Consider the following 19,435-nt stretch of genomic DNA (forward strand, 5'->3'; position numbering starts at 1 on the left):
CGTTTTTAATTCTGTATTATGTAAACGGTGTGTGTTGGTCTAGGCACCTGTCATTGTGGGACTCAATATGGTGCAGCTTTTATGAAGATGAAAATAATCACAAAGCAGCTTGAAATTCGCCCGTCTTTTGAAATATTATATGTATTATATGTACGAAGCATTTATTCATAGAAGAGTGACGTGCCAGTGAATCACTCACTTATTCTGCCTCCCCCCAGCAGAACGTTTGAAACATGTCATGCTCCTCCTTATAGCCACATCCATTCAGCCATTTAACTTCACATTGAAAGTTTGATGGAAATTAATTTAATTGTCTGTCAGAGGGATTTTAAAATTCCAGTCACATATGGAAAAAAAAGAGAGGCCTCCTTGTTTTTTAAATGAAATGTGAAAGCAATTTTGGCCCCACGCTAGCTGGCTCTCCTCCAAGTCCAACAGCTGAGAAAGAGCACTCATCCTTCAGTGACGTGGATGAGTGCATCAGTTTCATACTGGAGATCCCTCTTCACCACAGAGGCTCAGAGGGACGTCAGATCCAGAGGTGGTGGAAAGGGGCCGCTTGTCATCAGCACTGATGGTGTAACACAGCACAGATACAAACAACACATTTTGCACAGTATAAATATCATGCTCTACACTAGAAACATAAACCCTGAAAAATCTGTTTATAAGTCTTGGGGAGTATTACTGCATATGTGAATTGAGTTACATAAAGCTTTTTGTGCAAAATCAGCGATTGCTGGGGCTAAAGACTACAGGTTTAAAAGTCTGTCCGTGTGACGTTAGAAGGAAGTTATCTTTCCTGTATCCCATCTCTTCCCCTCTGCTTGATGCTAGCGACCCAAAGCTACACTAGCCCGCATAACACACCCACATCTCTAACTGAACTATTCACAGAAGAGTGGCATTGTGGTGCAACAAGGAAGAACATGTGTGGGACACAAAAATTACGATATCTCTGGTTCTGCTCCATCCATTTTGATTTACTTTGAAATTGTCATACAATATTTGGTTTGTACTTTCATTAACTGCTACTTTTGGCACCAAAGAAAAAAGATCTCATTATAGATGATTCCGCACATTCATCCATTCTTCCGTACGTCCGTCCGTCTGTCCATCCATCCATTGTCTTCCGCTTATCCGGGCAGCAGGCTTATCCGGGTATTCCATACGTCCATCTCGACACTCTGAGGCAGTCCCATGGCAGACAAGATATATAATCCATCTGGGTCTAACCTGGGGCCTCTTGCCCATTGGACATGCCCAGAAAACCACTAAAGAGAGGCATCCAGGAGGCATCCTGATGCAATGACCGAATCACCTCAGCTGGCCCCTTTCGGAGCAAGGGAGCAGCTGCTCCACTCTACGCTCCCTCCGGATGTCTGAGATCCTCACCCTATCTATGAGGCTGAGCCCAGCCCTCCTACGGAGGAAGCCCACTTTGGCCTCTTGTATCCAAGACCTCATTCTTTTGGTTACTACCCAAAGCTCATGACCATGAGACTGGTAAATTGAGAGCTTTGCATTCCAGTTCAGGTCCCTCTTTACTGTAACGGTCCAGTACAACGCCCGTTGACACCCCACCAAGCCGCTTGTCCATCTCCCACCCTCATTCAGAAACAAGAACCTGAGATACTTGAACTTCCTCGCTTGAGGCAGTGACTCACTCCCAACCCAGAGGGAAGAATCCACCATTTTTACGTCAGAGAACCATGGCCTCGGACTTGGAGGTGCTGAAACTCATCTCGACAACGTCACAATTGGCAGCAAAGCGCCCCAGTGTGTGCTGAAGTTCGGAACCACTGGTTTAAAGCAGACGGAACCACTTTGTCTGCTCTTTGCAAACGAAGTGGTTCCGTTGACTTCATCAGAATCGGTTACAAGAAACAACCCTGGTGGTTGTGAACGTAAACAATCCAAATGTATCTCAGTTTATTTCGTGTTGCAGTGTATGTGACTGACATCAGCTGACAGGAAGTAAAATTGGACCCGAGAAATTCCCAAACAATTAATTTCTGTTGAGATGTCGACAGTATAGAACAATAAGCAGCATGAATCCTTTTAGTCCCAGACTGCTCACATGCTATTCGTCCACGTGTGTACACAAATTATTGACATCACAATATTGCCTGTCTATATAATAAGCATAAATAAATTAAAGGAAAAGGTAGAGACAGAGAGAAGGAGAGAGAAAAAGAGAGGGTGGGGCTCTCACCAACTTCTCTCCTTCTGTTGTAAAGCAGAGGGTGGGATGAGAGAAATAAACATAAAGAGAGAGAGAGAGAGTGATGGTGGTGCACCAGTGGACCACAGTAGTTCTAACCTTATCAGAGGCTCTCTGTCCCATTGTATGAATCCGCCCATCCTAGGAAATGAGGGCTTCCTGTTGTTTTATAGAGCCTTCCTGCAAAAAGGTTGAGATATGTAATCCCTACCCACCAGGGAAGACGAACAGAGCGTTGTCAGGCAAAATGACAGCCACTAGTTTCTCACTTATGATTTCTGGGTGTTTTCTAAATCTTCTCATCTGGGGTAAGTAGACAATTTATTCTGTCCATGTCTTTACTTTTATATGATATAACGTCTTTACTTGTCCTCTATCTCACCTCTCAAGAGGAATGCTTAGGGGCTTTCAATGATTGAGTGGCTTTAAGAAAGGAGCTTAGCAAGTCTCATGATTGAGTTTTATACTTGTACAGTTTGGTTTAAGTGCCATATAGTGATTTTGACCAAGCAGCCTCAACACATTTGTTCTTAAAGAAGAGTTTGTATTACTGTATATGTGGGGAATGTTATCACCAGAACATGACAGTGGATTTTAATGATTGATTCATGCTGTCGTCACTATTTGCTCCTATTCATTGAATACAATCTTTTATTCTTGTGAGGTGAATGTAATGTAAGTGTATATGTCCTTGAGTTGAATATATTAAGATGCCGTCAAGAGTGGCACACAAGAGGATACGTTGACCTTTTCACTCTCTACGGTTTACTCCTTGTTATTTCCCTTGCCTCCTCTACTTTCACAAGTTCTGAAATTTAGATACACATGAATATCATTATAATTCAATTTAATAGGTGTAACAGTTTTTTTTACTTTACATCGTTAATTTAATATTTAGTTCTCCTATTATTTTATTTATCTTGTAGCAGGATGCACAACAGTGGTTTGCCTGGTTGATGAAAAGTTGGCGCCACAACCGGCCACAACGATAGGTACCGTATGTGTATTTAAGAAAAAGAAAAGAAAAAAAATGTATATATATATATATATATATATATATATATATATATATATATAGGCTTTATGACGATGTATACTTTGACTAACATCACCTCCTTTCTCTACAGGGTATCACTCAACAGAGATGACGGCTGCCAGTAAGATTATGGCTTTTTTCTTTTACACTTAATTATAGACTGTAAACTACATATCTGTCTCTCCCTAACAAATTGAATCTGCTAATGAGCCAGTTTTGATTTAATCTTACTTTAATTTAGCAGAAATATATGAACATTATCTTCCATGTTCTATATTACAAACAGTTACAAACTCGGCACTTGGGGATTGTTTTGGATCAGTTCCTTCAACTCATTTACTTGGCCTGGAACTGACAAACAGAGAGTAGAACACAGAGATCCTGGTTTCTGCCAAGATCTCTCCGTGTGTACTGTCATGAGAATCCAAGACCAACTCCTGGGGAGGTCTCCACTTGTGAGGGGTCAACAGCAGTAGACACGAGGCCCGTGGTGGATTTGGGTCAAAGGTTAACTTAAACCTCATCATGAAAAGACCCCACCTGGCTCAACTTCCTGAATTTGTTCGTCAGTCACCCCATGCAACGTCTGTGATCAACGCATGAACTCCGGGTTGTGAAACAACTGGAACTTTGGAGCAGCGCCTCTTTCACTGTTCCTCTTGTGCCTTCCTTTTTTTCTTCTTTCCCCTGACTGTCCCCCCTCCTTCCCCTGCCAACTCCCACCAACTCGGAGCTCCTCCTCTGCTGAAAAGACACATTTCCTGATGTCATTACTAAATCAAAATGCTGCTCTGCAAACAGATGTTGTGAGAGGCCCAACATGTGGATTCAGTGACATAAATTAACAAGTTGGTCGTGAGAAAACAACCGTACACTACATTTTTCATTCAATCACTGAAACCACCTCTCTCACAGTGCTCTTTAAAGTGGCGAGTGATGACAGGGAACGACCGCACAGAGGTAGCACCTCATCAGTTATTTAAAAAAAACTAAAGTTTCCAACGCTTGTTTTGGAAATATTAGTTAGTTGGCCTCTTAAGCAGCTGGTCAGCACAGACTAATAACTTCTTTTTTCTTTCTTAATTAACCGAAACATGAAATCATTGCTGTCTGCGCAGCACACCGTGCAGAGTCATGATTACATCCACCCCAAAAAGCTAAGCCCTAAATGTTTACTTATGTTTCCTATTTGGCAGAGGCAGCCCAAAAGGCAAATAAATTACATGCTGTGAGCTGGCCAGGCCTTTGACTGTGAGAAACTGAGACTAAAAAGCAGAACAAGAGTTAAAGAGTAAAGGGTTTTCAGATGTGAGTCCAGCCCAGCTTGGGTGTGCTCCCTTTTATTTGGGAGAATGGAGAGGACAATCTTTGTTGCCTCCACCCCGTTAAAAAAGGAAGAAAATCCTCAGGAAACGTGTGTTGGAGAGGGGAAGAGCGGCTGCCAAGGCGCAGGGCCGTCAGACAGATCTTCGGAGAACATCTGGTAACCGCGGGTAACACTGTTTGGACATCTGGTAACCGAAAGGTTACACTGCGTCTCTTCCATCCTGTCGGGTTTCCTGTTATGCCTCGCTGTACACAGTCTAAGAAGTTTAGGTTTATTATACATGGTCACCGGTTGGGGAAAACGCACCTTTATTCATTTTTTCTGACATGAAGGGAGCACTTGGTTTCATTGGGGTATTCCTCTCCTTTCTCTGCGGTGAGTGTGTGGTCTCCCTTCTACAGCTGCAAATGCCTGCCTCAGTATTAGACAGCATGTGAAAGAACTCATGAGCTACAATAGACTAAAATACTCTTTGCATTGGAATTTGCTAGGATGTGCGTCTTTGATGGAGTTATTTATTGAACTGAATTAGAATGACAGATTTAAAGAAAGTTGATGTCAACTGCCTTTACTACTTGATGTACAGTTTCCAATCTAAACCTCTTATTCTTCTCTGTTTAAGATGCCACTCATGGAGACTCAACCTTGTCATTTAGTAGGTGGCATAACTTGACAACATAATACATAGTCATATAATCTGATGCCATTCTGTAGACCCATCATTTAATGGGGATCTTTTGAAAATGTCGAGCACAATTTCTATTGTCCTTTTCTAATCTCAATGTCTCTTTCTCTCTCTAACTCTTTAATTCAAGCAGCTTGTGGGAATCATTCTCACAATTGTATGGCGTACTGCAGCCTCTGTGATCAGTTTTATGGTGCACCAACAACGATTTGCCTTTCCGATCTGCTTGACCATCTCTGTCTCCACAAATTCTACACCACAATGACATCACTGAACAGCACTGACTGGTGCACTTGGAGCAATGTGAGCGGGTAAGTAGTGTGTGTGTGTGTGTGTTTATATTTGCAGTTCATTCATTTGAAATATTGTTAAATATTTGCTGACGTCTGAAACCTCTTCTGCACACTCCCTGTCTCCACACTGCAGTTTGTATAGTAACCTAAGCCTGTGCACAGAGGAGATATCCGACTGTCTAGAGATCCCGTGGCCCAACCCGCTGGTGGAGCAGACCTTTGTGAACATTCACTCCAAGTTTTTCAAGGATTGTCCCTCAGAGGAGCTAAGCGACCCACCACCAGTCATCGTCTTTGCCCTGGTGATAACTCCCATCTGCCTGATCCCTGTCATGGTTAGCCTTGTGGTGCTTAAGACCAAGAATGGGGACGGCAGCTCCTGAAAGTCCCAAATCTTCTCAAAATCATCAAGAATATCATGTTTTCCCCTTTCCCAACCTGAGGCCGGAGCTGTGTTTTTTGATCTCACCAGTGACCTTGCAGAGCACTGAGACATCTGAGATATCCACGGAGGAACCCCTTCGAGGAGATGACACTGATTAAGAGTGAATGTCATAATCAGTGGCATCACAATGATTGTGTCAATAACAATCTCCCCGATGCTAACAGAGACGTACTGTGACAACATCTACGTTATTATAAGTTCCTGTAACGTGCTGTGAGAAAAGTCTTGTTTTATAACCACTCGAGATCTGAAGATGTCTACTGGTCACATCCAATTTGCAGACACTATTTAGAAAACGGAGCTTGATCTTTACTGGAGAACCCAAGTATTCAGGGTTATAACGACAAAAGCTGTGAAGCTTGTAAAAGTAAAAAGTCCTCATTGTGTTGGACAGTAGTTGTGATGCTCAAAGACAAGGTAATTTTTTATTACCGAAACTCTGAACTCTCCAGTCACTCAAACTTAACCCTGCTTTGAGCCACTAACTCGACAATGTATGCAAAGGACATGTGCAACCTAGACTTTTTTTCAGTGTGAAGTTGATACAGGTATGTGTCCATGTTTGGTCTAGGAAAGGGGTCCTCTATGTGTGTACAGAAAGAACAGGAAAATGAGTGTAGCGTGATGCATGGATCTGGTTATGTGAGTCGTAGCGTTTGGGGTCAGAGGTTACAGATGGGACACAATGCCCAGAAAGGAAGATGTCTTTTCCTGGTATTGTCAATTTTCAAATACTTCAGCACCTGATTTACAGACCGTGTTCACCGACAATCCTCAGGCAAAGTTTTTCAAACATCTCCATCCAGTTCAGACAGACGGACAGACAGACACACAGACAGACGGACAGACAGACAGAAAGACAGACAGACATATGGACAGACAGACACACAGACAGACGGACAGACAGACAGAAAGACAGACAGACATATGGACAGACAGACACACAGACAGACGGACAGACAGACAGAAAGACAGACAGACATATGGACAGACAGACACACAGACAGACGGACAGACAGACAGAAAGACAGACAGACAGACATATGGACAGACAGACACACAGACAGACGGACAGACGGACAGAAAGACAACAGACAGACAGAAAGACGGACAGACGAACACACAGACAACAGACAGACAGAAAGACGGACAGACGAACACACAGACAACAGACAGACAGACGGACAGACACACACACACACAGACAACAGACAGACAGAAAGACAGACAGACGGACAGACACACACACACACACACACAGACAACAGACAGACAGAAAGACGGACAGACGAACATACAGACAACAGACAGACAGAAAGACAGACAGACGGACAGACAGACACACACACACAGACAACAGACAGACAGAAAGACGGACAGAGGAACACACAGACAACAGACAGACAGAAAGACAGACAGACGGACAGACAGACACACAGACAACAGACAGACAGACGGACAGACAGACACACAGACAACAGACAGACATAAATACAACAGACAGACAAAAAGACGGACAGACGGACACACAGACAACAGACAGACGGACACACAGACAACAGACAGACAGAAAGACAGACAGACAGACAGACAGACGGACAAACAGACAGATAATTGTCTGTGCAGCCTAGCGATAAACACTGAGCAACGACACAAAGATATAAGTGTTATCTTTCGCCTGAATCATGAAAATGTGGTTATGTTCTGTCAAGTGCCTTCACTTTTGGATCAAAATGTGTATTTATATAATGTGTTATAATTATGCCATTGTCAAAACTTAGTGGACTTACTGTACTCTTTCTGTGGACTTACTGTAGAACACATTATGCCTGTTCTCACACCATTTACTGTATGTATTTTGATATACTTTGATATATTTTAGACAATTAAATCTATAGTTGGATTGTCGGCTGTTGCTTATTTTTACTCACCCAGAATAAACACCATCAAAGCTGGTTCTGATTTGGTTTTAGCCAACCATGACATGAAAGAAGCAGATTGTATTCAGTCCAGATCATGTTCTTCATTAAAATACACTAACAGCGTTGAAGCTTCATTCTGGCTAAAGTACCCTTTAACCTTTGTCAGTATTTGATGAAACACTCTTTTCCCTTGAGTGCAGTGCAGATGGCATTGCTTTGAGCCTCAGGTAGTGTTACACTGTATCTTCAGTAAGCAGTATATTGTGGTGCAGTTGTACACTACACTATAATGAAGGAAGCAGTAACAGCATTCATGTATCACGCCCTCATCTGGCAAAGACAACACTGCAGGGTGGGCCTGTGTTTGTGTGTTTGTGTGCATGTGTGCGCGCCTGGCAGGGCTGGGTGGGAAGGTGTGTTCGGTGACCTTCTTCCTCTCTGGATGTCGGGTCATCCTCGTCCCCACCCCCTTCTGATCTCATCCAATTCTGTGTTACTCCTTACTGTTGCGGCAGGTCAGAAACCAGCTGTCATGCCATTATGCAAGATATGATTGTGAAAACAATATCCATCATGTTTCTTGAGACACATCACATGTCCCAGTAAACAATGTGTTTGGGTGTTCAGTAAACAAGTCGAATACTCAGTGCATGAGTTTGCGTTCAGTTAGGAAACCCTGCCCTCTAGTGGCCTTATATGATATAGTGACATAAGACTGTCATCTCGAAGAAAAAACAGTTGCCTGTTAATTAAAAGTGTCCATTTTCTTCTTAAGCAACAGTGGTATCACTTTGGTTGATCCGCTTTGTGTACAGACAACAAGCTCTCATCTGTAAGCCTATTTGTATAAATGTTTGTTCTGAATGGGCATATCTAGGAATCAACAGTAACTATGAAGGTAGTACATGAGGCCAATAGGTTATTCTCCTGTCCCTCAGCAATGCCACAGCACAATTACACAACATGTTGAGATGCATCAAATTGTATATAAATCAGCAGATCTGAACACGTTGCTATGGGCCTCAGTTTCAACGATCTGTGCTGACACTGAAGTGGGATGACTTGACGCTGTGGGGTTGCAACTGCTCTCTGAAATGGACATGGGAACATGTCCCGAGTTCTCCAGATATATATATATTTTGTTATGTAAAAACTGACAATATAGTTTGTAGATATTTTTGATTGACAAATAAGGAAGGTTGAGGAAAAGGAGACGGGAATACTTTTAAACTTTTATGGACACCAAGTGAAATTTCAGCTAAGTGGAATTGATGAAGCTAATTATTATTCTATTTTAAAATAAGCTAAAAAGAACAATTGACACAACAACGTAGACATGATTTAACAATGATGATAATGAAAATATAAAGTAAAAGAAGAACTGAGACTAAACAGGGTTTCAGTTTCACTTTTTGGTCGTGGTACCTCTAAAAAAAAATATTAACCCTCAAATGTTAAATATTTATGGCACACCAATGATTACGTGTGTACACTGTACATTTCTAGAATGGAGACAGACGATATCAGAGACCTTGCACCATTATGCAGTGGTAATCACACACAAGAGCCGCAGCTGTGTCTCCAGTAGCAGCTTTTGGCTCTGGAGCCTTTGCCGGGGCCTCTGGGTCTTCTCATGGAGGGAGCTGATGACTGCTATGGCCCAGAGATCTGCCAAAGTGGATGGAAGGACAGCAGGTCAGGGCATCTGTACATCCACTGCTGGTCCCTTTGGCAGACTTAATGCTGTTGCTGGGGACTTTTGGCTGAGGGAGTAAGACGTGGCTGACAGTGTCAGCTTCACTGCTTCTTATGGAGGCGCATTCATCAGCAGCATCAATGATGACACCTGGTCAATCTCCACAGGCGGCCAGAGAAAGTCAGCTTTCTGGAGTCTGTGATTTTTTTACGAATGTATTTATTCCCAAAAATCATTTTGTCGACTTGTTTTTTTCTTAAACCGACTAGTTTATTAAAGCACTTCCAGACTGGACTTTAGCGAGACGTGACGAAAATTAAAAGATTGCATCCGCCGATGCGAGTCATTCAGTGTGACACAAGTAATTACTTTGTTGTGTGAGATCCAAACATCTGGCACCGCTGTGTCAACGCTGACCCTACAGCTGGATGACACCAAGGAGGTTTGACATCAGCTGCTCGATCAGTCAGAATAAAGTCAAAGAAATACAGAGCGTGAACAACCGTGCTCCCCAGCCAGCTGATCATTTGAGTGACGGTTCTGAGTTCTTACCTCAGTTCTTTTATGATGATGGAAAAGGAGCACGACCTGCCTGTGAAGGTCAACACTAAGATTCAGAGAGATTTATCCGCGGGAAAAAAAAAACTTGGAGGAAGAGCTACAACCAGAGGGAGCTGGAACAATCTGAATCAGGAGGTTAAAACATTGTATATTGCCAGCTCTGGGAGATTACCTAAGAGCTGCCACTGGTTACAACAAAGAACAATATCAAAAGCAAAACAATAATTATCTTCATTATGATCATTTGGGGGGATTGGCTTTGGACGGAGGCCTGAAGGGACAAGGAGAACAGCTGAGAGCGCTGCCATGAGAGCAATATGGAGACAAAGAGCCGAAGCTTGTTCTAGACCTCTGGAGCCTGAGGGGAACAGCAGTCATGTAATACTTCACTGTGGGTTCATCACTCCAATGGCGTTGTGATTCATTACTAACATAGGAATACAGATCATAAATGCTCTAAGTAGTAACATTGTGTGTTTTTTTTGCATTATTATCTTGGATCTTCAAACGAAAAAAACTATTTAATTTCCACAACACATATGTGACGATCACCGCTATTGTCCTGTAGTTCACATGCTTTGACTTATTGCGTGCTCTGGTCAAATTAGCAGTCTCAAAGTCCTTTGGGGTTACATGGGTGATAACACGAATGCCAATTTAATGGATGGTTTCATACTTTGAATTGAATTAGGGTTTAAAACAATGAGAGAAAGAAGCTTTGTGGCCGATCAGTTTAAAAAATATAATTATTCAAGTGTACAGTAGAGAGTGAGTTATCCTTCAGGTTATCTGTATTGTTACATGATACACATCGGCACAGTGAGAATTTACCAAACAACGAAGTAACATGAGACAAATTCCAAAGCCTGCTGGGAACAACATGATCTTCGACCCTCACATCTCATCCAAACTAATTATGGACAGTCCGCGAAAGAAATGGCCCACTGAACTTTTTGAAAAACAAAACAAACAGTGCAACTCTAGCTTATCTATTTGTTGTTTTACCCCAGACTCTCTAGTGGGGAACCTGACACACAGTGAACTATTCAAGAGCCTGCTGGATGTCAAGATATGTTGAGAGCCAGGCATTACCAGTCTGCTAATAATGAAGAGGTTATAGGGACAAAAGTCTTAATGAATGTATGGATACGTTTTATTTTCACTCCTGGTTTTGGTGACTGACTGGAAAAAAAACAGAAGTGAATTATTGTTTTTGAGCTTTATGTTCTTTTATCCCGGCATGCCTTGAGTGCCGAGAGCGTTAAAGCTGTGAACTGTGTGAGTACACTTGATATCAGACATAGAGGCCTCTAGATGGCAGTCTTTGAGAGCACATTTAGCAGTTAAAGGCACTCACACAAATGGCACCTTTTGAGTATACTTCCATTCACTTGCATGAGAGAAGTATCTGTATCATACTGCTGATGTATCTGTGGTCATGCGGTGATTTAGGCTGTTAAAGTTCTGGAGCTCGCGCCCACATCCCAGGTTACTCAAATTCAATCCTTTTAAGCTTCTGTTTGGATACACCCAGATTTAGTCAATATACAATACATATTCATTAATACTCAGGCACTGTAGGCTTGACGTAGGATAGAAGTAGGCTTTGTTTCAAAGCAAAGAGAAAGATGGAAATCCAAACTAGCGTGGAAACTGAATGTTTAATGCAGAGAGATTATGATCGGACCCAGTTAATGCGCTCGGAGCTTTGCGTTGATCAGCCCCGGCTTTGTTGAGAATCTGAAAAATGTAAATGTCTCGTTTTTTTCATGACCCGAAGGAGAGACAGCCGCTGTGCAATCTTGGTGGCGAAGATAAATAAAGACTTCAAGTACAACGAGAGAGGAGATGCATGTTGTTTCTACATTCTACACATAGCATGACAGCTACAGCATCAGTTCAACAGAGTGTTGTAAAAATAAAGAAACACAAAACAAAAATGCTTGCAAAATGTGAAAGGGCTTGGAAAAGCCTGAATAAGTTGAAACCTGTCTTCTGTCTCCTCTGCTCATCCCCTCCCAGAGGCTTTAGCCGGCCTTACTGTTGTTTTAGTGCGATCAGCTGATTGTTGTCTTACGAAGAGAGAGACTGTGTTGGAGCACCTTCACTCACCACCTCCCTTTCCCCCTGCTCATCCAGAGGGGGGGGGGGGGGGGGGGGGGGGGGGGGGGGGGGGGGTTGACGGATGCTTTCAGCTAGATTCACTGCTGTTTGGTGGTAAAAAGGCTTCAGCTTCAATACACCAAAGCTGAGCTTCTTAAGTTTATCTACACCGCAAAATACGTTTTGCACATATTTTTTTGTTTCCTGTTTAAGAAATCTAATCCCAATTTATTCTTGAAAGATAGTTTTTCAGACTTGCTAAAAAGAGATCGCACAATTATGAAATGCATAAAATAATGCACAATTTGATATATATATATACAAAGAAAAATCATCTCTGCACACACGGGGCCACGTTTCCCTACACGCAGACATCACGAAGGCGTACAGTAAACACATTTACTGTACGCACAAACGCAGACACAAACACAAAAGCACTCCCTCACAAATACACAGAGGGATAAAATGTTATACAAACCACGAAAGAGGATTTATGCGCAGGTATAGTAAACACAGAGGAGAGATTGAAAAGGAAAATATGAAAGGAATGTGTGGGAACTTATCATTTTAAAGCTGTGACGAACACACCTTCCTGCCTTTGTGTCCCTGGTCTGTTTAGAGGGACCTTCTTTCATCATCTTTTCACCACTCAACAATGCTTCAGGAATTGGGCCCAAACAGGCGTAGTTTATTCTTTATTATGTATGTTTTTTATGCAAATCCAGCGGTGACGGTGGGTAAAAACCTTTGATCTGGGCTGCTTTGTGGCTGGAACAGTTAATGCAGCAAAAAGCATCAAGAATCTAACGGGAAAACCCGATCAGGAACGCCGTGTTGAGGGTCTGAATGGAATCGGGGGAACCTGATAACGCTGCCTGTGATGTAAATGATGAGCGGATGCTGCCTCCTGCCTTGCAACCCCACATTCCCCTGAGGTTAATGACTGTTTCTCCTCTAAATTGGCTGCAAAACAAGTTGTTAGATGATGAGATAACGCGTCAAGATTGTCATTTCTCACCAATTAAAGAATTATAAAGCGTTTCGGAAGCGTAATGAGTTGCTGAGCAGTCTAAAATAATGGGGTCTTCACCTGAGTGCGTTCATGTCTCTTTCACCGCGACATCACAGAACCTGCCAGGATCACAATTGCAACAACAACAACAACAACAACAACAAAACAAATGTGTCTATTAATGTATTCTCCTTGAGGATATTGTTTCAGAAAAATGAACCAGGGAATGTGTTTTGAACAATAAGCACATAACTGAAGACGTTTCCCTGTTCCCTCTGGTTCGGTTGCCAAGCAGACAATCAAAGCCCTCTGTATCTCAACAACCTGTTCTACTGAATGTCAAGCCGAGAATGTAATATTTGTTTTCATGAAGAAAATTGTACAATTTAGCTGCAAGTTACGTAAAGAAGATAAGAGAAGGCAGCAGAATTTCTTAATAGAAATCCACAGCAAAGATGCAAACATATGTCGTAATCATATGGTGTTTATTTTGAGAAAGAAAAAAAAAAAGCCCATTGTGTAACTTTTTTTTTTTTTTTGCATTACACCACCGACCTCTTTAAAATTTGGTTAGAGTCTTATATTTTCACATGTAAGGGTGTTTGGTGTACTATGAATGCAGTATTAGCAATGATGGATATGCTTTAAAGTTGGGCAACAGGAGACCGGGTGTGTCCCCATGCTGCTCCCATACTAAAGAAGAAACACAGCACTCTTTATTGCTTTTCAAATCTAAATCCTTTAAAGCACTTTTTCACAATTTCTGAGCTCAACACACAAAGAGAAATAGCTTCAGCAAAATAAGGTTTATTTTATTCCAAATACAGTGTCAGGGTAAATACAGACAAGCTCTCAGTGTGTTTTATTAAGCTCTCTGCCCTCGTCCTCCGGTGAGTCATCCTTTGATTCTCATTTCTAAAGATGCCATTTTAAAACCCGAAGCTATAAAAAACAGACAGAGGCTTTGGCTATAAAATGGGGTTATTGCCTCCTGGATTTATAAACAAACTAAACTCAGATATTAAGCAGATTTACTGAGGGGTAATACCCAGGTATACAGACACATGTCAGCTGGAATACATCTGTTAAATCATGCGTGTTGTCTGCTTCAGGAGGAGGGATAAATTATGCTGCTGGGACTCATGACAGGAATACTGGTTAGGGGTCTCTGGTAAGCCTAATGGCCCGCGGGTGTGAAAAGCTTATCCCACAGCTCCACCTTCATGATGGCATTGCCCAGGGGACTCATTGTGGCCTTGATGTCTAAGTAGTTGCCTACATAATTGATTCCTGATCCAACGGCCTCCTCCCTGGCAAACCCATGCTCTTGCTGTTTCTTCTCGTAGTACATTTCTTTGAACAAATCCTTGTCGCAGTTGCGGCCCTTCTTGTAGAGGCCCACCGCGAACCAGTTCTTGTACAGGTTGTAGTCCCACGGGACCGAGAACATGATGGCCAGAGTTTCAATGTAGTCGTTCTGTGACCTCTCTAATAGGTCGTAGGTCAGCACACCAATGCTGCCGGTTGCTTTGCCGCCGGACTTGGAGAAGGTGCACACCTCTGTCTTTAGAGGGCGCACTGTGGGTTGAGGTGGGTTGTATGTCTCCCCATTCTCAAGGAACACCCTAACCATAAAACACACACACACACATATATATATATTACACATATTCTTTTGTATCTGTATAATACGTTTCAAGCCTTAAAATAAATAGCAAAACAGTCTGGGCTTACTTGGGGTTGATGAGGCAGTAGTTGTTGGTGATATTCCCGATTTCAATGGTAACGCTTCGCTTGCTGCTCACATCGGCTGCTACAGCTTCAGCTGACTCTGTCATGTTGCAATGGGTGTTGAGATGTGCTTGTAAAACAAAAGGTAATTTAAGTGTTAGCCATCTGAACCAAACAACATCACAGCTGTGACTGTAGCTCTAAACACACTGGGAATCGTGAGCATCACAACTCTAATATAACATCTCTTCCTGTACCTCTGCTCAGCCGACGTGCTGTATTGGCATTACATTGACCTTCAAAGGTGCACATGAACCGGCACCGGGTATGAATGATGCATTTCAAAGAGGCTAATGAGATTTCAAAACAGTTGTGAACAATCAGAGAATAAATGCGGACTCTCTTTGCCTCATTAGAGTGTACTTCTTCAATTACAGCCCTAAGTAGCATGCAATAATGAAGTTAGAGTGAGAACACAAAAGAAAATGATCAGCCCTTTTATCAAAAGATATAAGATACAAATCAAACAAATACCCCATCAGGCTTCTGTATGCTTCTACAAATATCTTTTTATTTCCAGCTAATGAGCCATCCTCTCTCCTGCCTCTTTATTTAAAGTCTTTTTTTTACCAAATGTTCTCGGTGACTTACCTGCTAAGAACCTCTGTTGATGCTCCCGAGTCCTAAAATGGTAGAAGTTACCTGAAAGGGAGGTGCCGGTAGTTCTTTTTTTTCAAACAATGATGTACGCCATCATCCAGGAAAACCCTCCCACTTGCAACACGACCCCATGACAGGCACACCCTAGTTCAACACACATTTATCACTCACACAAAACACAAGGCTGAGAACCTGGATTCCTGTATAGGGATAAAACCGCCACGCCCTTGTTTGTGGTTGAACACTTTTCAGCACACTCATTTTCTCCTATATGATTCAGATCATAGACTTTGGTGGTTTTGTTATCTCATTACTACGGAATTCTGCAAAAGAGATGAAAACAAACAAGTTGAGACAGACTTTGCTGGAGATACATTTTAGTCTTAGTCTTTCTTTCTCTTGTATTCCAATACCACACTATTGCTACACACTGATGGAGAGTGTCACAGGCAATGAAGAACACGACTGTCATCATGCCGATTAAAAAAACATCTATGCAGATATTCCATCTGTTGCTACTCATTAGAATTGGAGGGATCCAGCTAAGAGGTTAAGAAATGATTACTCTTCGTCAGTAATAATGAAAGACATATCCCACACAACACAAACATTGAGTCTGAATGTTTTATTACCATGATCAAAGAAAAGGGGAGTGTACAATGCACATAAGCTCGAGAAATTAGCTGATGGAGAATCAATGAGCTGGCTGTCAGATATTGATATCTTTCAGTGGACACAAAGTACAGATGACAGCAAAATCAGTTTCTCTCCTTTTGGATGTTTCTCTAAATATCAACATGCGGCAGCAGTCAAATCAAATGAAGTTTATTTGTTCTGTTGGGTACAAAAGCAACAAAGTACAACCTAACGACCCATTTTATCATAGAGCTCCACTTTAACGATGGCTTTGCCAATAGAAGACATTGTAGCCCTTACATCGAAATATGAAGTTTGGTATATCAGCCCACAGCCGTGTGTCTCGGAGCGGGTGAGGCCGCTCAGGTCTTTCCCATCATACAGCTGCTTGTACAGTTGTTTGTCGCAGGCGCGAGAATGCTCAACCACGGCCACGGCCAGCCGGTTCTTGTACAAGTTGTGGTCAAAGGGCACAGAGAACATGATGGCCATGCGCTCGGAGCAAACCCGGCTATGCATATTGAACAGGTCGTAGGTCAGCAGGCCGACAGCGCCCGTGGCAGTGTTGTCGTCCTTGGTGAAGGAGCACACTTCAGTCTTGGAGGTACGAACCGTCGGCTGGGGCGGGGAGTGACAGAAACCACTTGACATGTAGACCCTGTACAAAGAGAGCGGGAGTCAACATCTTTACCATCAATACCGGTCAACTGATAACTTTCATGTCACACTTCCCAGACTTTTGATGGAAAAACAAGAGTTTTGCAAGTTTTGTAGAAGATTGTCAGAGTACTTTTCAAGTGTTGGGCTTCCCAGGGTACCTGAACTATCTTATGCTGATGGATGGAGTGTGACTGTGCAAGTACTGCGGTGGACTTCTAAGCAACAATGAGTGTACCTGCATGCGATGTGCAATGAGGCAGTGTGTGTCACTGCATGATGGATAGGTGGATGTTCTCAGCAAAGTGATGTCACACATGAAAACCACCCATCCAAGATATGGTCTGTCCTGCCACAGCTAGATAAATGTATGGTAGAAATGCCCAAAGACGTGGGTCATTTCTATCTACTTTACTGTTTGGTTCTAGTCATTTCCCCTTTTTCTTTTGCAGTGGTGGAAGAAACCGACAGACTTCAATGTTGAGGAATGGACAGCAACCAAATCAAATAATTTATGTTAAATAGATAGCTTTATTTAACATCTAGATAATCACATTGGAATACCAGCCTTGAGCTGGAAAGTTGTGTTTAATCTATGACTATTAAAGAGAAAACAAGTTGTGGATACTACTGCTTACTCTTTAGTATCAAGATGCTGATTTAGAGCTGCGATCTCAATGCACTTTTGAAAAGGAAAGTGTGTACTCAAGTACACACCCAAGCCATGATAGTATGCATAAAACAATGTTAGAGATGCATTATGAAGCAAAAAAAGCGAATGATTTTACTTATTATTTATTATTAACTGCAATCATCACATTATTTCTTTTCATGCACTGTATCAGGTCACTCATTAATTTGTACTTCTGTTTCAGTCGACGTGTGTGTGTCTTGATGTACATTTACATGTATTAAGATTGGTAAATACAGTTGTTGACTTACTTGGGGTTGATGAGGCAGTGGCCACTGCTGACGTTGGATATTTCTATGGTGCAGTTCCTGTTGGTGGTGAGAGTGGCTGACACAGCTTCTGCGGTTTCTGGCATCTTGGCTGCAAGAGGAACGGAACGTAAAGATTACGACAGTATATCCGCAAACAGGTCACCAGTCAGCAGGTGCTGTGAGGGAGGGGATACTTTCCTTTTATATACAAGATGAGAAGATAAGACGGACTATTTCGGTCAAAAGTCACATTGGGTCAAAAGAAAAATACAAATCTTGTATTGTTGAAATGGCATATTACCCTGTTATAGCCAAACCAAGCAGATTTTCTTCCCCTAAATTACAGAACTCCTGAGAACGGCACATGTTCTCCACTCTGTATATAGCTCACATGAAACTGTTCTTATCTGACAGAATAGGATAACCAAGAAAACGATTACAAGTAAAAGTTATAATCTTACTAGAATTTGAAGTAATTATATTCACCTTTTGGAGTTTAAAAACGCAACTTGTGCTAAACAGCAGCGTCCGGTTTACTTTTTCTCAGATACTGCAGAGAGGTGAATGGAGTCTCCCTTGTGTGATTACAACTCCACAGTACTTGTTCCAACACAAACACAGGCGTGTCCACCGTGCAGTGTGCATGCATCATCCCGCATGGAAAAATGATCTCTCACAAAGAGGGGCCACCTAATATCCCATATATATATATATATATATATATATATATATATATATATATATATATATATATATATATATATATATGAAACTTCATCAATAATTCTAATTAGGAAAATCTTCAAAATAATTCATTTATAAATTGGACAACATCTGTGTCAGCATATTTGCCTTCACGTCAGACAGGGGTGGTATTGGTATATAACCTCTGTATGTTGACGTACCCCTGCGGCCCTAACTAGGATAATGGATGTTGAAGGGTTAAGGATTTAAGACAATTTCAAGAAAATGTACTGCGCTTCCCTCAAGTGTAACTCAATGCAACACATTGTTGTGAAATCTTTTCAGACTCTCTACTCCGTCACAAATGCTGTTCTTCCGTTCATTTATTAGGTGAAGGGGTATCATTTTATAATTTTCAAATTAACTCACTCCCTTCTTTGCTGTCACGGGACCATTTGCGGCTCAGTTCAGGACATGCATTTCATAAAGATCGTTATGGAACGTCTCATGTTCTGACTCGCTGAGAATGTGACTTCATTCCTCCAGTTATTGCTCAAGATGACATGTTGTTGTTGCAGGTGATGGCTAGCGACAGATTCCCGAGGGAACCTCCCAACATCAGCCACACATTTCTACACACTGCATGACTCTTATCCCTAATTCTCTTACTGTCGACTACTCCCACTGGGGAGTGGAGAAGAAGAGGAGACACTCCCTTTTTCCACAGAGGAGCCACTCACAAGCACAATGTATTATGTAACACAGCATGGTACACTGCAGTGTTGTATTTGCCCATAAGATTATAGGGCCTGAGGGTCTTC

At 42.0% G+C, this 19,435-nt stretch overlaps 3 protein-coding genes across 9 annotated transcripts; 1 reads left to right on the forward strand and 2 right to left on the reverse strand.

Moving 5' to 3' along the window:
- The first annotated feature begins 2,273 nt into the window (after nt 1-2,273).
- On the forward strand, nt 2,274-7,918 carry ramp2 (receptor (G protein-coupled) activity modifying protein 2). 7 transcript variants are annotated; one of them, XM_034540041.1, is made up of 6 exons: nt 2,274-2,532; nt 3,151-3,216; nt 3,352-3,381; nt 5,210-5,242; nt 5,406-5,583; nt 5,699-7,918. In XM_034540041.1, the coding sequence occupies exons 1-6, from the start codon at nt 2,373-2,375 to the stop codon at nt 5,946-5,948; spliced, it is 717 nt and encodes a 238-aa protein (XP_034395932.1). In that variant the 5' UTR covers nt 2,274-2,372; the 3' UTR covers nt 5,949-7,918. The 7 variants fall into 7 exon arrangements, with proteins under 7 accessions (XP_034395932.1, XP_034395933.1, XP_034395934.1 ...); XM_034540042.1 differs by having other exon boundaries at nt 3,154-3,216; XM_034540043.1 differs by lacking the exon at nt 5,210-5,242 and having other exon boundaries at nt 5,699-6,918.
- A 6,173-nt stretch (nt 7,919-14,091) lies between these two features.
- apnl (actinoporin-like protein) lies at nt 14,092-15,786 on the reverse strand. Its single transcript, XM_034538443.1, has 3 exons — nt 15,687-15,786; nt 15,039-15,165; nt 14,092-14,929 (listed from the first exon to the last, which is right to left on the reverse strand). The coding sequence occupies exons 2-3, from the start codon at nt 15,140-15,142 to the stop codon at nt 14,482-14,484; spliced, it is 552 nt and encodes a 183-aa protein (XP_034394334.1). The 5' UTR covers nt 15,143-15,165; nt 15,687-15,786; the 3' UTR covers nt 14,092-14,481.
- A 519-nt stretch (nt 15,787-16,305) lies between these two features.
- Nucleotides 16,306-18,548, reverse strand: LOC117734458 (bryoporin). Its single transcript, XM_034538444.1, has 3 exons — nt 18,417-18,548; nt 17,931-18,039; nt 16,306-16,989 (listed from the first exon to the last, which is right to left on the reverse strand). Exons 2-3 carry the CDS (start codon nt 18,032-18,034, stop codon nt 16,560-16,562), a joined length of 534 nt encoding a protein of 177 aa, XP_034394335.1. The 5' UTR covers nt 18,035-18,039; nt 18,417-18,548; the 3' UTR covers nt 16,306-16,559.
- Between the last annotated feature and the right edge of the window lie 887 nt (nt 18,549-19,435).

This window comes from Cyclopterus lumpus, chromosome 8, assembly GCF_009769545.1.
Source record: "Cyclopterus lumpus isolate fCycLum1 chromosome 8, fCycLum1.pri, whole genome shotgun sequence".
Classification (NCBI taxonomy): domain Eukaryota; kingdom Metazoa; phylum Chordata; class Actinopteri; order Perciformes; family Cyclopteridae; genus Cyclopterus; species Cyclopterus lumpus.

Excerpts from the sequence above, each read along its gene's own strand:
- apnl (XM_034538443.1), bottom strand. The coding sequence starts at position 15,142 with ATGACAGAGTCAGCTGAAGCTGTAGCAGCCGATGTGAGCAGCAAGCGA. Across the intron at positions 14,930-15,038 it reads TACTGCCTCATCAACCCCAA|GGTGTTCCTTGAGAATGGGG; the intron begins GTAAGCCCAGAC and ends TTTTATGGTTAG.
- LOC117734458 (XM_034538444.1), bottom strand. The coding sequence starts at position 18,034 with ATGCCAGAAACCGCAGAAGCTGTGTCAGCCACTCTCACCACCAACAGG. Across the intron at positions 16,990-17,930 it reads CACTGCCTCATCAACCCCAA|GGTCTACATGTCAAGTGGTT; the intron begins GTAAGTCAACAA and ends CTCTTTGTACAG.
- ramp2 (XM_034540041.1), top strand. The coding sequence starts at position 2,373 with ATGAGGGCTTCCTGTTGTTTTATAGAGCCTTCCTGCAAAAAGGTTGAG. Across the intron at positions 3,217-3,351 it reads ACAACCGGCCACAACGATAG|GGTATCACTCAACAGAGATG; the intron begins GTACCGTATGTG and ends CTTTCTCTACAG. Across the intron at positions 5,584-5,698 it reads ACTTGGAGCAATGTGAGCGG|TTTGTATAGTAACCTAAGCC; the intron begins GTAAGTAGTGTG and ends TCCACACTGCAG.